Source organism: Myripristis murdjan, chromosome 6, assembly GCF_902150065.1.
Source record: "Myripristis murdjan chromosome 6, fMyrMur1.1, whole genome shotgun sequence".
NCBI lineage: Eukaryota > Metazoa > Chordata > Actinopteri > Holocentriformes > Holocentridae > Myripristis > Myripristis murdjan.
Window position 1 is genome coordinate 27449875 of NC_043985.1, and position 18091 is coordinate 27467965.

An 18091-nucleotide genomic window follows, 5' to 3' on the forward strand; every position below is an offset into this window, starting at 1 on the left:
GGTGCGGTGGTGATATGCCGCGATCCGGGAGTCAGCTGTTTCGCACACGTAAAAGAGTCTCTCAATTAATTTTGTTTGTTCGATTCAGTAATGCAGGTTAGTGGCCTTGACTGCAACAGACGGAAAACAAGTTGTTCTGGCCACACAGAAGCTACAGGGTAGCGATTACTCAAACCAGAAGACTTGCCAGACTGGCCAGCTGAGTGGATACTGGGATACTGAGAAAAATGCCCCTTTAAATGTGATTACTTCCGGTTCAATAAAGAAAGTCTTCAAATGAACACATTGTGCCCAATCACTTATCACTGTGGTGCAGGAGAGAGAGAGCCCACTGAGCACCAGGGGTTATTTAAGTCGCATCTATTAGCTCTCATAAAGCCCAGGTTTTTCATGTTTGTTTGTTTGTTTTTGGCTCTACACTGTCCAGGTTTAGACCAAGCGATAAATAAATGATGGCATATTTTAGTTAATATCAAGCATATGCACCAGAGAAGTTCATTATGTGCAAAGTGATGCTTTATTCTTTTTGTCAGAAGATGTGCTACTAACCTTTCCATTTTAAATTCTGTGTTTTATCCTAGACGGGTGGAGCCATGTGACCGACTTTTAAACGTTTAACCAACATCAGAGCGTTCAGTGGGAAGAGGGCACGGCTTCACGTGAAGTTACATGTCAAACAATGAGCTGAAGGAAGCATGCAGTGTGACAATCTGACCTTAGTGTGTGGGTCACACATGCAGTGTATTTATGAGCTTTCCCCCCAAGGTGTTCAATAGTGCACACACACACACACACACACAGACACACACATGCACACACACGAGGCAGACCAAGAAAATATAAATGCTGTAAATGCTGTCTGTTGGACTCCCCCGATCATGCACATGCAGAGATGCACACTCCATCTCTTTCTGTCTCCTCTCTCTCTCTCTCTCTCTCCCTCTCTCTCTCTCTCTCTCCCTCTCCCTCTCACACACGCACACACACACACACACACACATGCATATAGAATGTATTTTAAATCACTAATGTGTAAACAGTTGCTCTTGTTTGCACAGACCACCTGTTCTTTCTGGACACAAACAAAGCTTTGGCGTACGATGGGATGTGTTAACAGTGTGTGGTGCGTAGGGGATGCCTTGCACAAGAGAAACCTATCCACATGGTGTAGGCTGCATCAGATGGTTGGGCTCTGCAGGACAGCAGCCATCTCCAACAGAACTCACACAGATCTCAAAGAATGGAGCCTCTTCAGTCCAGAACATATTGACATATTTTGCTTTCCCTAAAAGTACAATTTCTTTCAGTGCAAGGCGAGCATCTGCTGCATAATTTTTTTTTTTTTCTAAATGCGACTCTTGCTAGTATATAATTTACCTTAACAATGCTTGTGACTGAGCTTGTATAATTCTGTTTTTACATTACACTTATATCATATTCCTAAATATTTGTGTATCTGCGTAACATGAAAGGATGGCAAAAATGAGAAAAACAACAAACGTTCCTGCTTTCCTGGAGCACTAAGAGGCACTAAAACAAAAGTCATTAAACGAGTCATCACAAAATCACAGCAGGAGTTTGGTAATGCCACTTACAGTATCTCATTAAGCTATGGCATCTACAGGAAAAAAAAAAAACTGACAAACAAAGAGCATAATCCAAGGCACATTAACTGGGCTGATAATTCAATGAACTCTCATTTGGCAGCCATCTTGCCCTTGTGATGGTCTTTTTTCAGCCACAGCAGCACAGCACAGACCCCTCATGAAGTTCCTCTTGCTCTCTCCCTCTCTCACTCACACACACACAGACAAACACACACAAGTGCACGCACACATTCCTTCTCTCGATCGCTCTCTTTCCCTTTCTCCCTCTCTTTCCCGCTCTCTAAAACAACAAAACATCCACCATTAGACAACGGGGTACCAGCGTAATTAGAAAATGACTTCCTTTGCAATCCTAGCTAAGTAGTTTACACACTGTAATTACAGGGACAAAATCATCTTTTCATCATTTCACTGATTGAGCTCATCAACCCAGTGGGATCCCAGGATTGTGCTCAGGCAACATCTGGGCTAAGAGAATTAGCCTTTAGTTTACCAGGCCTTACACAGTGGCAAGCAACACAGCATGAGCACCGGACATGGCCGTGGCACACATCTCTAATTGAAATCGCTTTTGGATTGTGCATCAGATCGGGCATTAGATCACAAGCCGTATCAGAAAGCCCTCACTCAAGGGAGCAATCCAAAGTTTCTACTCGTATTTCACTCCAATATGAGACTATTCAGGAGGAGGGCAAGGACATTGCACTGCAGCTATCTTTATTTCCCATACTTTCAAAATGCCACATCAAACTTTGTACTCCCCTTTCAGTGCGCCCCTGTACTCTGAATTGAAGCATTGAAGATTGACCTTGGTATACAACAACATGCCTTTTCATGGGGAGCTCTGTTTACTCAAATTCTCTGTGTGCCCTTAGCCTTGACTTTCTAACAAACACATGTGGGCTCGGAGTTGAAGGTGAAGTGCTTTTTTCTCTGTCCTGTGGAAGAGCTCTGCCTCTGTGTGTTGGCAACAGAGGCAAGTGTTTAATGTGGCAGCTGTTAGCCTCGTGGATTTCCACTAATCACTCTCTCCTGATTACTCTGATGAGTGTATGATGCTCTTAAATAATCAACCCGCAATGAAAAAAAAAAGCAAAATAATTATCATCATCTCCCTAAGTAGTGCAGCTGCACCCGCCTGCAATAATTACAACTAGAACAGGGCGCCTTCTCTCGTCACTTACAACCACTTATTATTAGAGATAACGCTAATTGGTGCAGTGGTGGGCGACAATTCTTCGTGGGGTTCATCATAAAAAGCCAAACCTTGAAAGTTATGACACATTAGAGGTCTTAAAGCCAAGGTATGGTATTAAACCTTGCGTGCTGAGACACACTGATAATCTGAGCTTGGGGAGTAGTAGACTTCCTATCAGTAGCCCCTTGGTTGCCTTGCTGGCTTGCCCTCACCCCACCCATCCCCCCTCTTGGTATCAGCCTGGCAGACACAATTAACATTTTCATAAAAACAATTCCCTGCCTCCAATAGTCCAATGTAATTTGTTTTCCATCTCTGTTCATTAATCATTGTTTAAATCGGTGAGCCATCCCCTCCACTCTGCCATCTGCACTCAGCTGTGTTACAGATATGACACCTTCCTCCTTAATGGGAGCTGACAGCCAAGAGAGGAGGCCTGTGGAAAATAGCTTCCTGCATGTGCACTTCCACCTCACATACTGCCAGCAGGTGAGAGTGGGTTATTTAATGGCTTCTGATTAATCTCAAAGGCAAACAACATTACACCACAACATTATACGGCATGCAACACTGTATGCTCATATACAACACAGCGGCACTATTATGAAAAGCACAGAAAGCTGCAATCACGGGAATAACAGAATAAGAACTCACTTAGACATAGTTTATAACAACGGCAATACATTCCACATTTTGTCGAAGCTGTTGAGTGTTTTTTTTTTTTTTTTCCTCTAGTGAAATTAGCGCAGTGTTCCTACAATATGCTATTGTTTTCCTGGAATTGGGAGCAAGGTTATTAATTATTCACTGTTGTGTTCTCATATGAGGGGGCTATGCTTTTCACTGTATTGCCTCATAGCTCAAACACTTAGGGCCATGGTACTCCGGCAAATTTCATGAGGCAACATCACAGATATATTATTATCACGAGGCAGACACTTATGAGATTAAAAGTTTCCTGAAGAGTTTGAATGATTGGAAAGGTTCAGATTTTGTCTGATACGATTTAAAAGTTCGAGGATTTCTACAGTCCGCAGGGACGGCCAACTCAAATAACTTTTGCCTTTTCAAAGTGGTTTTAAGCCTATCTAAATAGCTTAGACATTTTTTGGGGAGAAAATCCGACTCAATGTGGTGGCAAGAGGGTGCCAAAAAGTTCATCTGGCCTGTTGATTTGAGCATGGATTACAGATATTCAAATCATGTGCTTCATGTTCAAACAAGTGCTTCTATCAGGGGAGAAAGTTGCCAAGCAGAGCTTTGTCATGTAAGCCGTATGATTTTACTGCAGCATAATGAGAAAATGGCTGTGGTGCCACATTTAATACAGTTTCATTCACTCACCCTCCCTCACTCATATTTCCTCTCAATTATGATGGTAATTTTAAATACCTCCTCAATCTCCATATAGGCCAAATTGCATCAAAAGAGGTGTTGTCACCTGTTCAGAGAGGCACAGTTTCTCACCAGAAACAGTGTCACTCCTTGCACACGGTCCCACTTACAAAGTGCATCAAACACATGCCTAACTCCTGCTTTTTTGGGGTTTCTAACGAGGCCAGCAGCAGCAGCAGTAAATGATGTGTATATTCAAAGCTGAATATTTCATGTTGATTGATCGTACTGACTGTCACCCACCTGCTCCTCCTCCTGTCCCACCGGAGCTGGCAAGAGGAGAATTCAGTAATTGAGAAGAGCAGAGCATGGTCTCTCTTTGCTCACATATGACAGATGGGGCATCATCGCTTCAAAGGAGAGCATTTGGAAACAGGAGGAAGGGGGGCAGAGGGTGACGGTGGTTTTGTAACTAGCTCTGCCACTCTGTACAGGTGACAGCAATAAAAGGTTACTCCATCCAAAGTATGCCAAATGCAACCCTCAAAACACCCATAAGCAGAGTTCATATACCTACAAGCTACAGCCTACAAAACCTGTGGAGGCATACGAATACACATCCAAACAGGACATTATTAATTTGCTGAAACAGGCTGAGGCAAGGCTGCATACAGTCACACAGACAAATTGCATCATAATTCTATGTCACAACCATCCAACTTGATTAATCCATATTTCATATGAAAATATAGTGAATCAGACATTGTGCTTTTTTTTTTCATATGAGGACTTTATGCTTCTAAATTGTAAGGAAGAGTAAACAGGGTATCATGGGGAAAAAAACTTAATGTGTAATGGAAAGGACAAATAAAAACATAGCAGAAGATGTCCATTACTGAACATTTCCACTTAAACATAATTCGGCTAAATAAAATCTGTGTGCGAGGAAATGTACCGGAAACACACACGAGCTGTTGGCTACGTTCTGCTGAGAAACTGTTTCATTATATAGTGAATTTCCATATTGTTACCTTTACCCCTCGCCATTACTTAGGGCCACTTTTCACTAAAAAATACAACAGATGCAGCAATAGATGTCTCTCAGAAACCGACTCGTCCGAAACTTCCTGCTCACTCACTTTATAAATAACTAAAGTAAATCCTCATAAGTAACAGTTATTTTCTTACCTGGGCGCTCCGAGACGCGGAGAAATATGAAGTGACAACTGGAGTTGAGCGGAGAGAAATGTTGATCTGGATGACTGACTGACTGTATGTATACGCTTTATCATAAACGCTCAGCCGTAGGACGCATATTTCCCTTGTAGTGTCGTTTTTACCAACGTCGGCTGTAAAACGCATTCGTCAGACGTCTGCAGCGGCGTGCTTTCCTGTAGTAATTCCAGTTCAAGTAAGAGGCAATGAAATCTTCTAAAATTATTCGGGATACTTCGACATGTCCCGAAGCCGTATGTCTCCCTCATCTGGCCACCGGTGTGTAAGTGTAATAGACTGGCACCGTGCGTAAAAGGCGCACAGGCGTCTCCAAGACCTCATCAATGTAGCCCCCGTGTAGATCTAATCAGTTTAGTCGGTAAGGTAGCTACCTGCGGAGCACCACTTATGTCATGTGAAAATCCCTGAGAATAGTATGATGGCTCTGGCCGCAACAGAGCAAACAGAGCGGCTTATTCTCTCCTCACATGAATATGGAGCAGCATAAAAAGAGGGGGAAATATTTGTTTTAAGAGAAAAAGAAAAAAAAATAGGCCTCGAAGTGCAGTTCAGCGGCGTGAAAGCATGAGACAGACATAAAACAATCACAGGGAAAATGATGTGACAAATTTGAATTACTGTACTTTCAGAAAATTACAGAACAGTGATCCACGAATGCACATAATGAATAATGATCTAGGGTGTATGGATGCGTCAGTCTTTCTCACTTATATTGATGATGTCTTGAATTTTTAGGATTTGAATACACACGCTCCTTAATCTATTCCTTGATAAAATGTTCAGCTGCGATTGCATGGAAATTTAGGTCTTTTTTCCCCCAAATTATTTCTGGTTTGCCCATGCTGGAGATTGCATTGAACAACGCAGCAGTGTCACTTTCTGCAACAGTTGAGGTTCACATGAGGGAAGTGGCCCGTCACCTCTGTGAGTCAGCACTTTAACCGGGCTGAAGTTTCTTGTTAAGAAAGCTTAATGGACGCTTGTCACACTTGTGTCATCCTGCTGACCCTCACTGCGGATTATCCTCCAGGAAAACAAGGCGAAGCTATCCAACTCCAAATAAGAGCATGGCATGCGCTCCAGGCACACGCCGTTAACACATTCTGCAATGCACAGTCTGCGAGGTAAAGAGGTCCAAAATAAAGCAAAGCCCAACCAAAAAAGCCTCCACTGGGTTTTGTTATGGTAGGCGCTGCAGTCCGTGCCATGGTTTACATTAAAAATATTTGGACAGTTCCAGCTTCAGTCTTTCGCTTCTCTCTTTCTTCTTGCATTGAATTGTGACCTGACTCCATGACTTTGAGGTTAAAGTTCAAGCAGACAGACCCAAATTTGACGTGGTTTTCAAATCAACTTTTTATTTTTCATGCTCAATCCCCCATTTTAGAGGATCAAGTCTTTTGGCAGATTAGGATTGGTGGTCATTAAAGTTGTTTTCTTATCAAAAAAAAAAAAAAAAAAAAGCTCAATTATTTTACAAATACTCTCAGGATCTCAGTCATTATTGGCTGTCATACAGATTAGGAGTTAATATTTCTTGTCAAAGATGGCTAAATGTATTTTACAAATTTTTTCACCAACGTGCAATGACCCAATAGTTTGTACTCCCACACCGTTCACCTTCTCATATGATTTTGACTGTACTTTGATTCACCAAGGATATTTATGGAAATCTGAGTAACCTAAACACTGTTCTGGGGTGTCAGAAGTGTTGAGATGCTGCAGAACTTTGAGATCTCACATTTGCTTCTCCCCACTGAAGTTTATAAGAGACACGCGTGAGGAAAAAAGTCAGCGCTGATGGATTTTCCTCATGCTCTATGTGAGGTATGAGGATGCTTTGATGTGTGTATGTAGCTGGATGTATAACATCATAGGTTAACATAGCAGTTGAGCAAGTATACATGGAGCTGTTTAATCCACTAGTCTGACATCTGGAGCTAAGAGCACCTCTCTCTCGCTCGCTCCTCTACCTCGGGCCCGAGCACCTGTCTGGACAACAATACCTGCTTGAGTCCTTCATCACACAACTCTTAAAATCCCTCTTAATCCCTGAAGTGTAGATCTCATTTGTGTTCCGGCCCATTACATATTTTGCATTCAAGATTTCTTTGAAATGTAACTTTTGCCTATGTTCCAGCATATACCTTCTCAGCTTAACCCACATAAGTCCACTGATCTATGTCTCACCAACGCAACGCTACCATGTTAAGCACTGGCTAATCTGTCTCATGCTACCTGGATTTTCATACTGGAGAAATAATCCTGATGAAGAGAGAGGGGGGAAGGGGAAAGAGTCACCTCAGGACCAGTTTAAAAGCTCCTTATCAGAGGCCTGCACTCTCACCATTTAACAAAAAGGGGAGTGATAGCCTTTTAACTCACAAGCTGCAGCTTTAATTAAAGCTCCTTTGGAGATGCAGTACACTGGTGTGTATGAGTTGCCCTGCCCAAAATCAAAATCATGTCCAAAACAATGCAATCAGGACAGGGAAGCTCCTTTCAACTTCACGGTCAAAGGGGAGCAAAATTGAATGCAAGTGATGTTTCCAAACTGTCAATTGACAGAAGTTAAATGAAAAAAAAAAAAAAAATCACTTGTATGAAAGGAAAACCTGTTGGATATATTTTTAATAAACCATCTAAGTCTCTGGATAATGTCTTGACAAACATTATGAGATGAGTGTGTGTAGGGGCTACTGTACATACTGTGCAGTAGATCAAACACTGCTGACAAAAAAAGAAGAAACAAGACAAGTAGCCAAAGTCCTGTATTTTTTCCTTCAAGCTTGCAACATTTTTTTTTTTTTATCTTTTCTTTTCTAACATAAATGTGCTGACAGAGGGGACATACATTCAATACGCAGGTCGAGAAAAAACATGACAGCCAGCAGCTGATCCTGTTGAATAATCAAAAAAAAAAAAAAAAAAGGCAATTCATGTGGCAAAGCCTATTGTCTTACCATAAGCAGGCAATGTCATGGATCAACAGAAAAGTAGCAGACAGGTAAACGCTGCAATTGTCACATTACATGTAAGACACTGGAAGAACAACAGCCACCACAAAACAAGCGCTACAGCGAGGTGGACCAGTGCCGGTACTTTGCAAAATAAACTACGTTTTTATTCAGTATATTTCTGAACTGAAGTACTATGGAGGCTTGGGGCTCACCGAAGCAGTGCTGCACACACGAGGAGGAGTAATGGTGAAGCCAGAACGCAAAAGGCTAACTTTCTAAACATTGCTAATGTTTCTCACAGAATAATCATAGGTAGTTATAGAAAGCCTGTCTGGTTAAAGCAGTGGATCAGTAAGTGAGTGAAAAGAAGAGTTGAAGAAAGCTGAGACAAAGGAGAAACAGTTTCTGGTTTGTTCAGTTTATCAGTCATAGAAAAAAAACGGCGTTTTAAAAAAAAAAGGAGTTATTGTTTGCTCCTTAATGGTCACTTCTGCTGCAACCTGGCGGCTTTGAACTTTGACACCCTCTTGGGGGGCTCCTGGGCCGGGGGAGCCACATCTGAAGCCACCTCCTCCTGTTTCCTCTCCAGTATTGTGGGCAGAGCTGGTGGGGCGATGGTCAGATGGGGAACCACCGTGGGCATCGGGTCCTTCTCTACCACTGTGCCTGAAAACGCCTGGAAAACACACACACACAAAAAAAACATGACATTAACTTGGCTTCCCATGACCACACTGGCCTAATCGGAACTGAACTCGTGGGAAAAGTGCAGTATCATTGGTGAAAAAGTGGGCCAGGAATTAGATTAAATATTTTCACAGGAGCCGACGCCTGCTTGTTGTCCATGGTGACCAAGACGACACTGACTTCCCCACGCTGGGTGTTGTTTCTGTGATGACCCCGATAATGACAACAGACGTTCACCCGAGTGCTGTCATTATGTCTATTTAGGACTGGACAGCAGGGAGAAAATGGAGTCACAATATCTTTGACCAAATAACTCAATACTGACAATATTCAAGACTATTATGATGGCTGTGATGATGAATACTGTAAAGATTATTATGACAATTATTATGATGTTGGTATGATGACCAAGCAGGTAGAAACAAATAAAAAAATAACACTAAAACTAAAACTATGGTGAGTCTTGTATCATGATATTGATAAAGTACAATGCATTTCCCTGCCCTATGGCTACTCTATGTATTTTGTTGCTTATATACTGTTGTACTATTAGATTATTTTTTTATCATATTGGCTTGCCCGCTGTTCCATCGCATGTCTGACAAGCCTGGAAGGTGGATCCATCTAGCAGAGCCGAAAGCCAAAAAACCCCAAAACAAAACAACAAAAAAAGGTTTCTATTTGTAATGATACGAAATCGAGGAAAGCAAGCAAACTTTAGCATTTGTGGAGCTGTAACCAACAAATGTTTGCTATTTTAAACGATAAATCACTAAAATGATTAATTAATGATCAAAACTATTATCAAAACATGTGCTGTCCATACACTGATTGATTAATCAACTTATAATTTCAGCACTATTTATTAACCTGCTGGAAAGTCTTATTTTCAAGATTATGAGCATAGAAAATATATTTTACATTCGGCGTACAACTCATTACTGATTACTGATCGAGGTGATCCAGATTCTGTGATATTCCGTGACGTGCGCCGAGCATTCACCTCAAACCGGCTGGCGGGGTGCAGCGGGACCGCCGTGGGGCTGTCCTCCTCCGTGATGCCGTCGCTGGTGTCGCTGTGCGTCGCCTCGTCGTGGCTGAAGCTGCGTCCGATGATGCGCCGCTCCTCGAAGTCTGCGGCGCTGCTCTCGCTGGTGTCGCTGCAGACGCTGTTCTCTCGGCTTCGCGACTTCAAGATGGACTTTCTCGGGATGGGCTCCCCGTTCTTCACATCCACAAATAACCTGGCAAGAACAGCACCCGACCGGCGTCACCAATCAGAAAACAGCGACCCTAAAGGCCACCTATGTGAACCGTCCAGCCTTATTATGTCATTAAGCGGTGCTGTACAGCCCATGTGTGGGTGGGCGGGGTGTGATGTTACCTGTAGATGTCGGCTGGTGTTGTGATTTTGTGAAGTTCATGATGAGAGTGACCGTTGTTGTGGCCGTTTTTCTTTTTCTTCTTCGAATGTTCCTTCTGCTCTTTCCTTTCACTGTACTTCAGCGTGGTGTTCTTTCCCGTGTTTATTCTCACCTGAAGAGAAACACAGAGATCGGTGATGGATGATGAGACAAGGGAAGGAATGAAAGAAAAGCCACAGGAAAAAAAAACAGAAACAGGCTGCAAAAGCAAGAGGACGACAGCGAAAAGGCCGAGAATCCTTTCCTCGACTTCCAAGGCCAAAAACAACTCGGCAGAGGTTTCCCAGCGAGCGGTCACACTGACCTTCTTGGGTTCGACCGTGTGAGAGAAATAGATGGTGGGCAAACAGCTGCCTTCCTCTTCGTCTTCCTCCTCTATCATGTCTCTGCTGGGCGGCAGTTTGCTGTGAGGCACGGACGTCCAGCTCGGCTTCGGACACCCGTTCACCGGATGAGCAGCGTCGCCCTCTTTCTCCTCCTCAGAGGAAGAAGACGTGTCCTCGCCGTTTGTGTCAGCAGTGTCAGACAGCCTGAAAAACATTATAAAAAGGGACAATTTCAACTTTTTCACTCCAGCAGGAAAACAAGCAAAATTTTATGCTGAAGATATCTCAAAATTACAATGCAAAACAATAAAAAAACGAAAGCTCATAATAGACTAAGTCTCATTGTGATGAAACTTTTTGAAGCTTTATATTTATATACATGAGGTGATGAACAAAGACATGATGACGTACCTGTCCTGCTCATCCTGTTGCTCCTCCTGTCTCTCGAGCTCGTCCAGCCTGGCCCACAGCTCCTCCTCTGTCAGTATGCCTTTTCTGCTCCCCTCATCTCCGCTCTCTCCTCCACTCTCCCCTTTCTCCTCGTCTAGATCCAACACGGCATCCAGTTTGGGCTTGGAGTTGGGTTTGTGCGCTATTCTGTGCTTTCCTGTTAAATCAAACGGATCCGCGAGCCTCTTTAGGTTAAAGCGATGCACCGAGACTGATGCAGAACTCCGCAGTGGCCAATGAGAATAATAATAGCTTCAAATTGTTCGGTGCCTTTCGGTATGATTTGTTTGATTGCATAATCCACCGCATGTAAAAGTGAAACAAGGACAGTAGAAAAGATGACTAAAAATACCTTTGGTGACAACAGCCTCATTGTTTCCAACCTCCTCTTTGATGTCAACAAAGCCTCCTTCACTCTAAAGAGGAAGCAAAGTTAGCAAGTGTGTTGGCGTGCAGATCCTTTTTATGGCATATACAATACATATTTTTTTTTTTTTTTATAAAGAGACATTCAAAGTAATGCAACATACATTTGACACATGTTCTAGCTCCTTCACGAACCCCACTCTGGCTTCAAAGTTTTTCGCTGTCCGGTGCAGATCATCAAGTTCACGCTGCACATCTGTAGAAAACAGGTGCATTTTCATCTTAACAGTCTCACCGGAGGTTAGGAAGATAGATGTGCGTGAAATTTAAAAAATAAAAAACTGCACAAAAAGGAAAAGACAATTAGCTGCTGAAGAGTTAACATCCCTAACATGTTGGTGGGGGGAAAAAATGGAAAATGATGACACAAACAGTTCATAATATCTTCTGCCCTGAATACTACTCCGGATCATTAAATCTTCACAACAATTAAGCCCTTTTACTAATAGCAGCGCAGGGCCCTTGTTTCCATGGCGATTGCCAGCCCCTCCAGTCAGTGCGTCAACTGGAAGTGAGGAAAGGTCAAACATAGAAGGCCTGACAACTCAGGCGCTGTCTGACACATTTCAGCCAGCTATGTTTGTATTACAGCACTTAGCTCTGTAATAGCGGGGTGGGCAGGGTCAGAGGAGAGGGGGGTGGGGGGTGGGGGGATGTGGGGAGGGGGTGGCTGTGGATGGGCTGTGGCAGCATGTTTCTGCTTCACTAAACACTCTAATAATGTTCACATCAGAGATCGTTACTTAGGCCCATTTGACTTGATATTCAAGATTTTTAGGCAGAGAATGAGCAGCGTGGAAAACACGGGGGAAATGTGGCCAGACACAGCCTGCATCAGGAAAAACTTCCTGAAAGACTTCTGACATTTAATAATGTTGCTCAGATGGGACTCTGGACAGAATTTAAATCTGAACATGAAAGAAAAAAACGGTTAAGGATTTTTTTTTTCTATCACAGGATTTAGTACAAAGTCATGTTATAAATGCATGGAGCAGAAAATGCGTATTCCGATGTCCGACCCTGATGATCACTTGTGAAATAAAGCACCCATGTAGAGCGTGTATGTTCTTGTTCTCCACATTACTTATCATGAGCATCATTGCAGTTGTATAAATGTAACGTGTGCCTACACAGCGCCTAGAGAAAAACCTGAAGAGTATCATCTTAGCTGCACACAGCATGGATATGAAAACAACAAGAGCACAAGTTTTCACAAAATTCTGTGGCGCATGATGGCAAGCCTCTGGCCATTTTACACTCCAGTGATTGTTTTGGGTATTTCAGAGAGCTATTTGGATCTGAGGCGGCAGCACCCTCTGCTGGATGAAGAAGAGCCTGCAAGCCGGTTGTGTTGAAAGACAACATCAACATCCAATTTTGTCACATGCGAAAGGGGCAGGAAGAGATATGCACGGGGGGATTTCATCAGGCGAGCCACTATGAAGCAAAAAAAAAAATCGTCTCCGAGGCAAACTCACATTTCATCCTGTGATCGACGATCTTCTGAGCCTGCTTGGCAGAACACTTGGCGAACCAGTTGTCTCCGAGCAACACGGTGACCTCGTTGGTGTGCACCAGTTTCCCAGGCATGAAGGCCAAAGGGCCAAACGGCACCTGTTGCAGCACAGGGACGAGCAAAGGCAAGGAAAGAAGGAGAAAAGCAAGTGGCATGACAAGTCTTTAGGATGAGCTTTTGCAGAGTCTAGCGGTATTGGTGGCACAAGTTTCCACTGACTGTGGGAATTCAGTCTGGTCAACACACCAAGTTGTCCTACTGTCTGAGGGTTTGCAGCCATTGGATACTCTGTCATAGAAGCTTGGCACCATAAAAACAGGATCTCATCTCTACTGGTGGCACTTACCATGATATCATAAGAAAGTTGATCTGGGAGAGTCTTGAGGCGGTCTGCTAGGGCCTCATAGTCGCCGGATACTTTATTCCTGCAAAAACCAATCATTTTGTTAGGCCAAAAAATTTTTTTTTCATTTGATGCAAAAACTCTCTTTTGAACCCTTTTTTTTTTTTTGATTCATCTGGAAATGTAAAACAGAACTGAAAACAAACAATAGCTGCTGGAGGGGGGCCTGCTTGCCAGGGGAGCGGTGATGTAACCCAAACAGCCTCAAGATGGCGCTGTTAATCATTAATATTTACAAAGTGAAAACCTTGGATGGGCTCTTAGCAGCACAGCAATTAACAAAAAGTGGTTCATCAAAAGCGGGCTGTAAGATGATGCCTTCTTCCATACAGATTAAAAACAAGCAGAACAAAAAAACGGTGTGTGTAAATAAAAGTGTAAGAGCTAAACTCCTTTCTTAAAATTGACTTTAGTCTCATACGTTTAACGCTCAAGTTCAACCAAGTGCAAAGTGTCAATGCCAAGTCTTGTAGTCTTTCCAAAGATTTTTTTTAAATTCTGAGAATGACATACTGACTGACTTTTCTTACATATAACATTTTTTTTGTTTCTAAGAAAGAAGCTGTTTGGACTAGGCGCTTTTTACGGCGAGGTGTCATACCAAGAATTCTGCAAAGGTTTCACATTATCCGTTTCTGTATGCAAATGTAAGCAAAGGCTAAAGAACCGCAACACTGTGTGGCTGCTCAAACTACAGGGAGTGGATGGATGCTTTGTTAACAACACTCACCAGTGCTGAATCCGACTTTCACAGTCTCTCACAACCTGTTTTTGGGGACAAATAAATATGAACAAAGATGAATTACATGCTTGCACACGGCGTCCTACACACGCTTGTGTTGAGCATTTCATGGTAGAAATAAAACACAAACCACAAAAGGCAAAAAAAACAAAAAACAAAAAACAAAAAAAACACAGACAAGGAACAAATATGGATGAACAAAACTGCAAATTGTGGGGAGACAAGTATAACAGCTGGATTTGAAGTAGACTAATCACACTCAGTGTCCACTTTATCAAGTCCATCTTTACAATCTCATGCAGCTCAATGCAACAGCTCTGCCATAAATTCTACTTTTTAACACAATTTATAATGTTTAGTTTGTGTTGACACTGTGGAGAATTTGTAAATTTAATTCTATGTTTATTATTGAAGTTGTAGTTTGCAGAGGTTTTGTACTGGACTACATTATATTGAGAGGTGTTTCTAATTTTTTGTCCTCCCCTATTTATTCACATGAGGGGGACAGAATAGTGGAAACACCTCTCAATAAAATGCAGTCCAGTCCAACAGCAGCACTAACTATGAGCTCAATGCCAAACATAGAACTGAATGAACACCTCTATTACTGTGACACAAAGACAACCTGAGCATTATGGCCATCAGAAAAGTAAAATTTATGGCGCAACAGCTGGACTGGATTGGATTAGATTGTGCAGGTGGACCTAATAAAGTGACCACTGAGTGTGTATTTTACCATTTCAGACACAATCTCTGAATAACAGGCTAGTACTCATTTCCCTTGTAGGCCTTCTTGAGAAACAGCATTGTAAATCCACAACCACAGCACAAATTAGCTGTTTTGGCTGAGTTAAGGGGATTTCCACATTGACACATAACACACCAAAGCAAACAGAGGGCCCTGTGGGGTGAAGAACACAAACACAGCTATGCAGTCCCACTGCATGCTAAGCGGTCAGGGTCAGAGGCAACAACCCCTTCACTGTCACATGTGTTTAGGTGTAAACAAGTGGCTTCCAAAGTGGGGAAAGGGGACACCCAGAAGTCCAGGAGGGGCTCCTCGGGGCTCCCCAGCAGAATGAGGAGCAGTGTAACTTCAGCATTGATTCATTTGAGGATGACTAGGAAAGAAATTTATTAGACGGTGCTCTTCTAACAAGAGGTTTCACTTTCCCCACTATCCTGGCTGCACCTAAACTATGCACTTAGTTGTGATTATATCCAAAAATAAACTTGTCAGATGGGGTGACAAATAAAACAAAATTATTTGAGTTTACTGGCTTAATGTGCATTAGTGGGGGACACTAAAATGACATGATGTAACTTTAACCACCTCATCTGCTTAGCTGAATAAACAGAACTTTATGGTAATTTCTCAAACTCCCAAATCTGGAAAAATGAGGTTTACAGCAAGGTGTTTAAAAAAAAAAAAAAAAAAACTTTTAGTAGCCTGCCAATCACACGTCCATTCATGAGAATCGAAACCAGATTTCCGGATACACATTAATAAGAACTTGGACATGTGACTGGCTGCAAGGACGGAAGCTTCTCGAAAACGGGTCGCCACAAACTGGTTTCCAAAGTGAAAGTGCGCAGCGTTGCAGCCACAACACATCAGGGCACAAACACTGGGGGTTTCATGTTTAATGAAAGTACAGTAGTGGAGCTCGTCTAAAAAAAAAAAAAAAGAAGAAGAAGCGCTTGGTTGGTGCACCGCGTGTGTGAGGAGAGCGTGGCTAGTCCCGCAGCCGCAGCACCGCCAGTTCAGGTAGCCAGCGAGCTATTTCAGTCCGACCCGCACCAAAATTACCTTCTGGTGTTCCTCTCGAAGCCTGTCAATGCCCACCAGCTGCTCCGTGCTGCTGTTGCCCTTCTCGGCCATTGTACACACGCACACGCACACACACACACAAACGAAAAGGCAATGTTTTGCGACCCCAAAACAAAGCTCAGGGGTTGCTGTGAGTCCTAAAGAAGTGTTTATGAATGCAGCAGCAGGTATTCCTCAGACCCGATCTGCTCGTGTTCATCAGCGGGGCCCGTGTGGTTATCCGCGCGTTCAGGAGCGAGAGCATCTCACAGCCTCATTTCAGGATTTCCGCATGATCTCAGAAAATATCCAGGTTGGTAGGAGTCCTGCAACTGCAGATTAGCTGGTTCTTCCTCACCGTCCCTGCGCCATGCATGCTCCTCAAACCAGAGTCAAGCCGCGCCGTGTTGAGATACAGCTTCCGCTATGTGCTTTTCAAAATAAAACTCGACCGTGTGGCCTGTAAAGTTTATTAAACAAATCAAACCAAAGTGAAACCATAGGTTGAACCATTACACTCCTAATTACAATGAAATTATTTGTTTAAAGGTGTGACTTGCGGGTTTTTGAACAGCCTGTTACAGTGTGACAGTGTGAAAGCAGCACAAGCTATCAATAGATCTGGTTATTTTCAATCTCGGCCTTATTCTACTTTTTGACGAGGGCCGTATTACAGAAACATCTTAGTTAGGAAAAATGTTCCCTAAATTTGTATTACAAAATCAAATCTGAACTTCATTACTTGTAACGTTATCTCATCTTACTTAGTCCTATCTTATCTCCGATTAGGAAATCCCGATACCCAAGCCAAAATCATGTAGCAGCATTTATATCTGTTGCCTAGCAGCTGATTTGAAAATCAGGTAGACTCCATCTAAGTTTTGATGCTGCCATGTCAGCATTCTTGGTAGATATCTAAAATTTAATGAGGACAGATGCAGATGGTCAATTTTTTTGTTTACCTCAAGAACTGTAGCCTTTTGCTTTTGCTTTTGCCTTTCTTTATACGTTAGGCTACTAGGTTTCCTTTGCTCGCCACATTCATGCTGGAATTTGGTTGCTTCAGTTTGAAAACATTCTTTGAATGTATTTCTTACCAGCTGAGATGCCCAGATTGAACACTACCTGAATTTATGGATCTCAAATCATTCATAAACTAACTGCAGTAGATATTTGTGGATGTGGTTGGTTTTATTAGTGGCAGTACAACTTCCACTTTGTGATCCTGTGCAGCCCAGCAGATATCACAGCCTACCAAACACTGCCACATAACGCCGACTGTTTTTGCCAGCGAGCTTACAGTCAAACTATAGGCAACAGCAAGCAAGTAATTATCAGACTTTGGATGTAAGATCTGTATGGTGTTGTGAAAATAAAAGTTTTTACAGTAAAGCAAGTGATGAGATTTCAATTTCAATTTTATTTTATTTACAAGGGACAGTGTACAGTTCAAACATAAATGTTGCCATTTGGTGCACTGTACCAGATTATAGCTTCAAGCTGTAATCAGTGTAATCTATGAAAATAAGGTCCAAATTGAAAATTGCTTTAATTATTATTAAAATGATGAACAGAGTGTAAATGTAATAGAACTGCACACTATTTGCATTTGATTTTGTTGTTCACCCATTGTTCACCCAAACAGTTAGCCTGCTGGCACAAAGCAAAAGTGTCAGTGGATATAAATGTCTACTCAAGTGTGAAAAGATTTTCCTCATTTCTTTTTTTATTTCTTTTTTTTAATACAATTTAAAGCCCTCAAATCCTCTCAAGACTCCTCTTCCCTCTCTAAGGTTACTGTAGTGTCTTTTATTTTGAAGCCCAGTCATCTCAGTTTCCACCCTAGCGTCACTGAGCGCGGCTGCCTTGACGCAGCTGCTCCTCTCTTCCCCCGGTGTGCTCTGGGTAAATGCTGAGGGCTGGTCAGATGTAAACAGTGGACAGAAAAACTGCTGCAGCAAAGATGAGCTC

At 42.5% G+C, this 18091-nt stretch overlaps 1 protein-coding gene across 1 annotated transcript; it reads right to left on the bottom strand.

Annotated features, from left to right (window-relative positions):
* Positions 1-7988: 7988 nt before the first annotated feature.
* uri1 (URI1 prefoldin like chaperone) lies at positions 7989-16522 on the bottom strand. Its single transcript, XM_030054061.1, has 11 exons — positions 16121-16522; positions 14299-14333; positions 13512-13590; positions 13128-13263; positions 11754-11845; positions 11576-11639; positions 11185-11380; positions 10752-10977; positions 10408-10559; positions 10027-10267; positions 7989-9012 (listed from the first exon to the last, which is right to left on the bottom strand). The coding sequence occupies exons 1-11, from the start codon at positions 16190-16192 to the stop codon at positions 8821-8823; spliced, it is 1485 nt and encodes a 494-aa protein (XP_029909921.1). The 5' UTR covers positions 16193-16522; the 3' UTR covers positions 7989-8820.
* Between the last annotated feature and the right edge of the window lie 1569 nt (positions 16523-18091).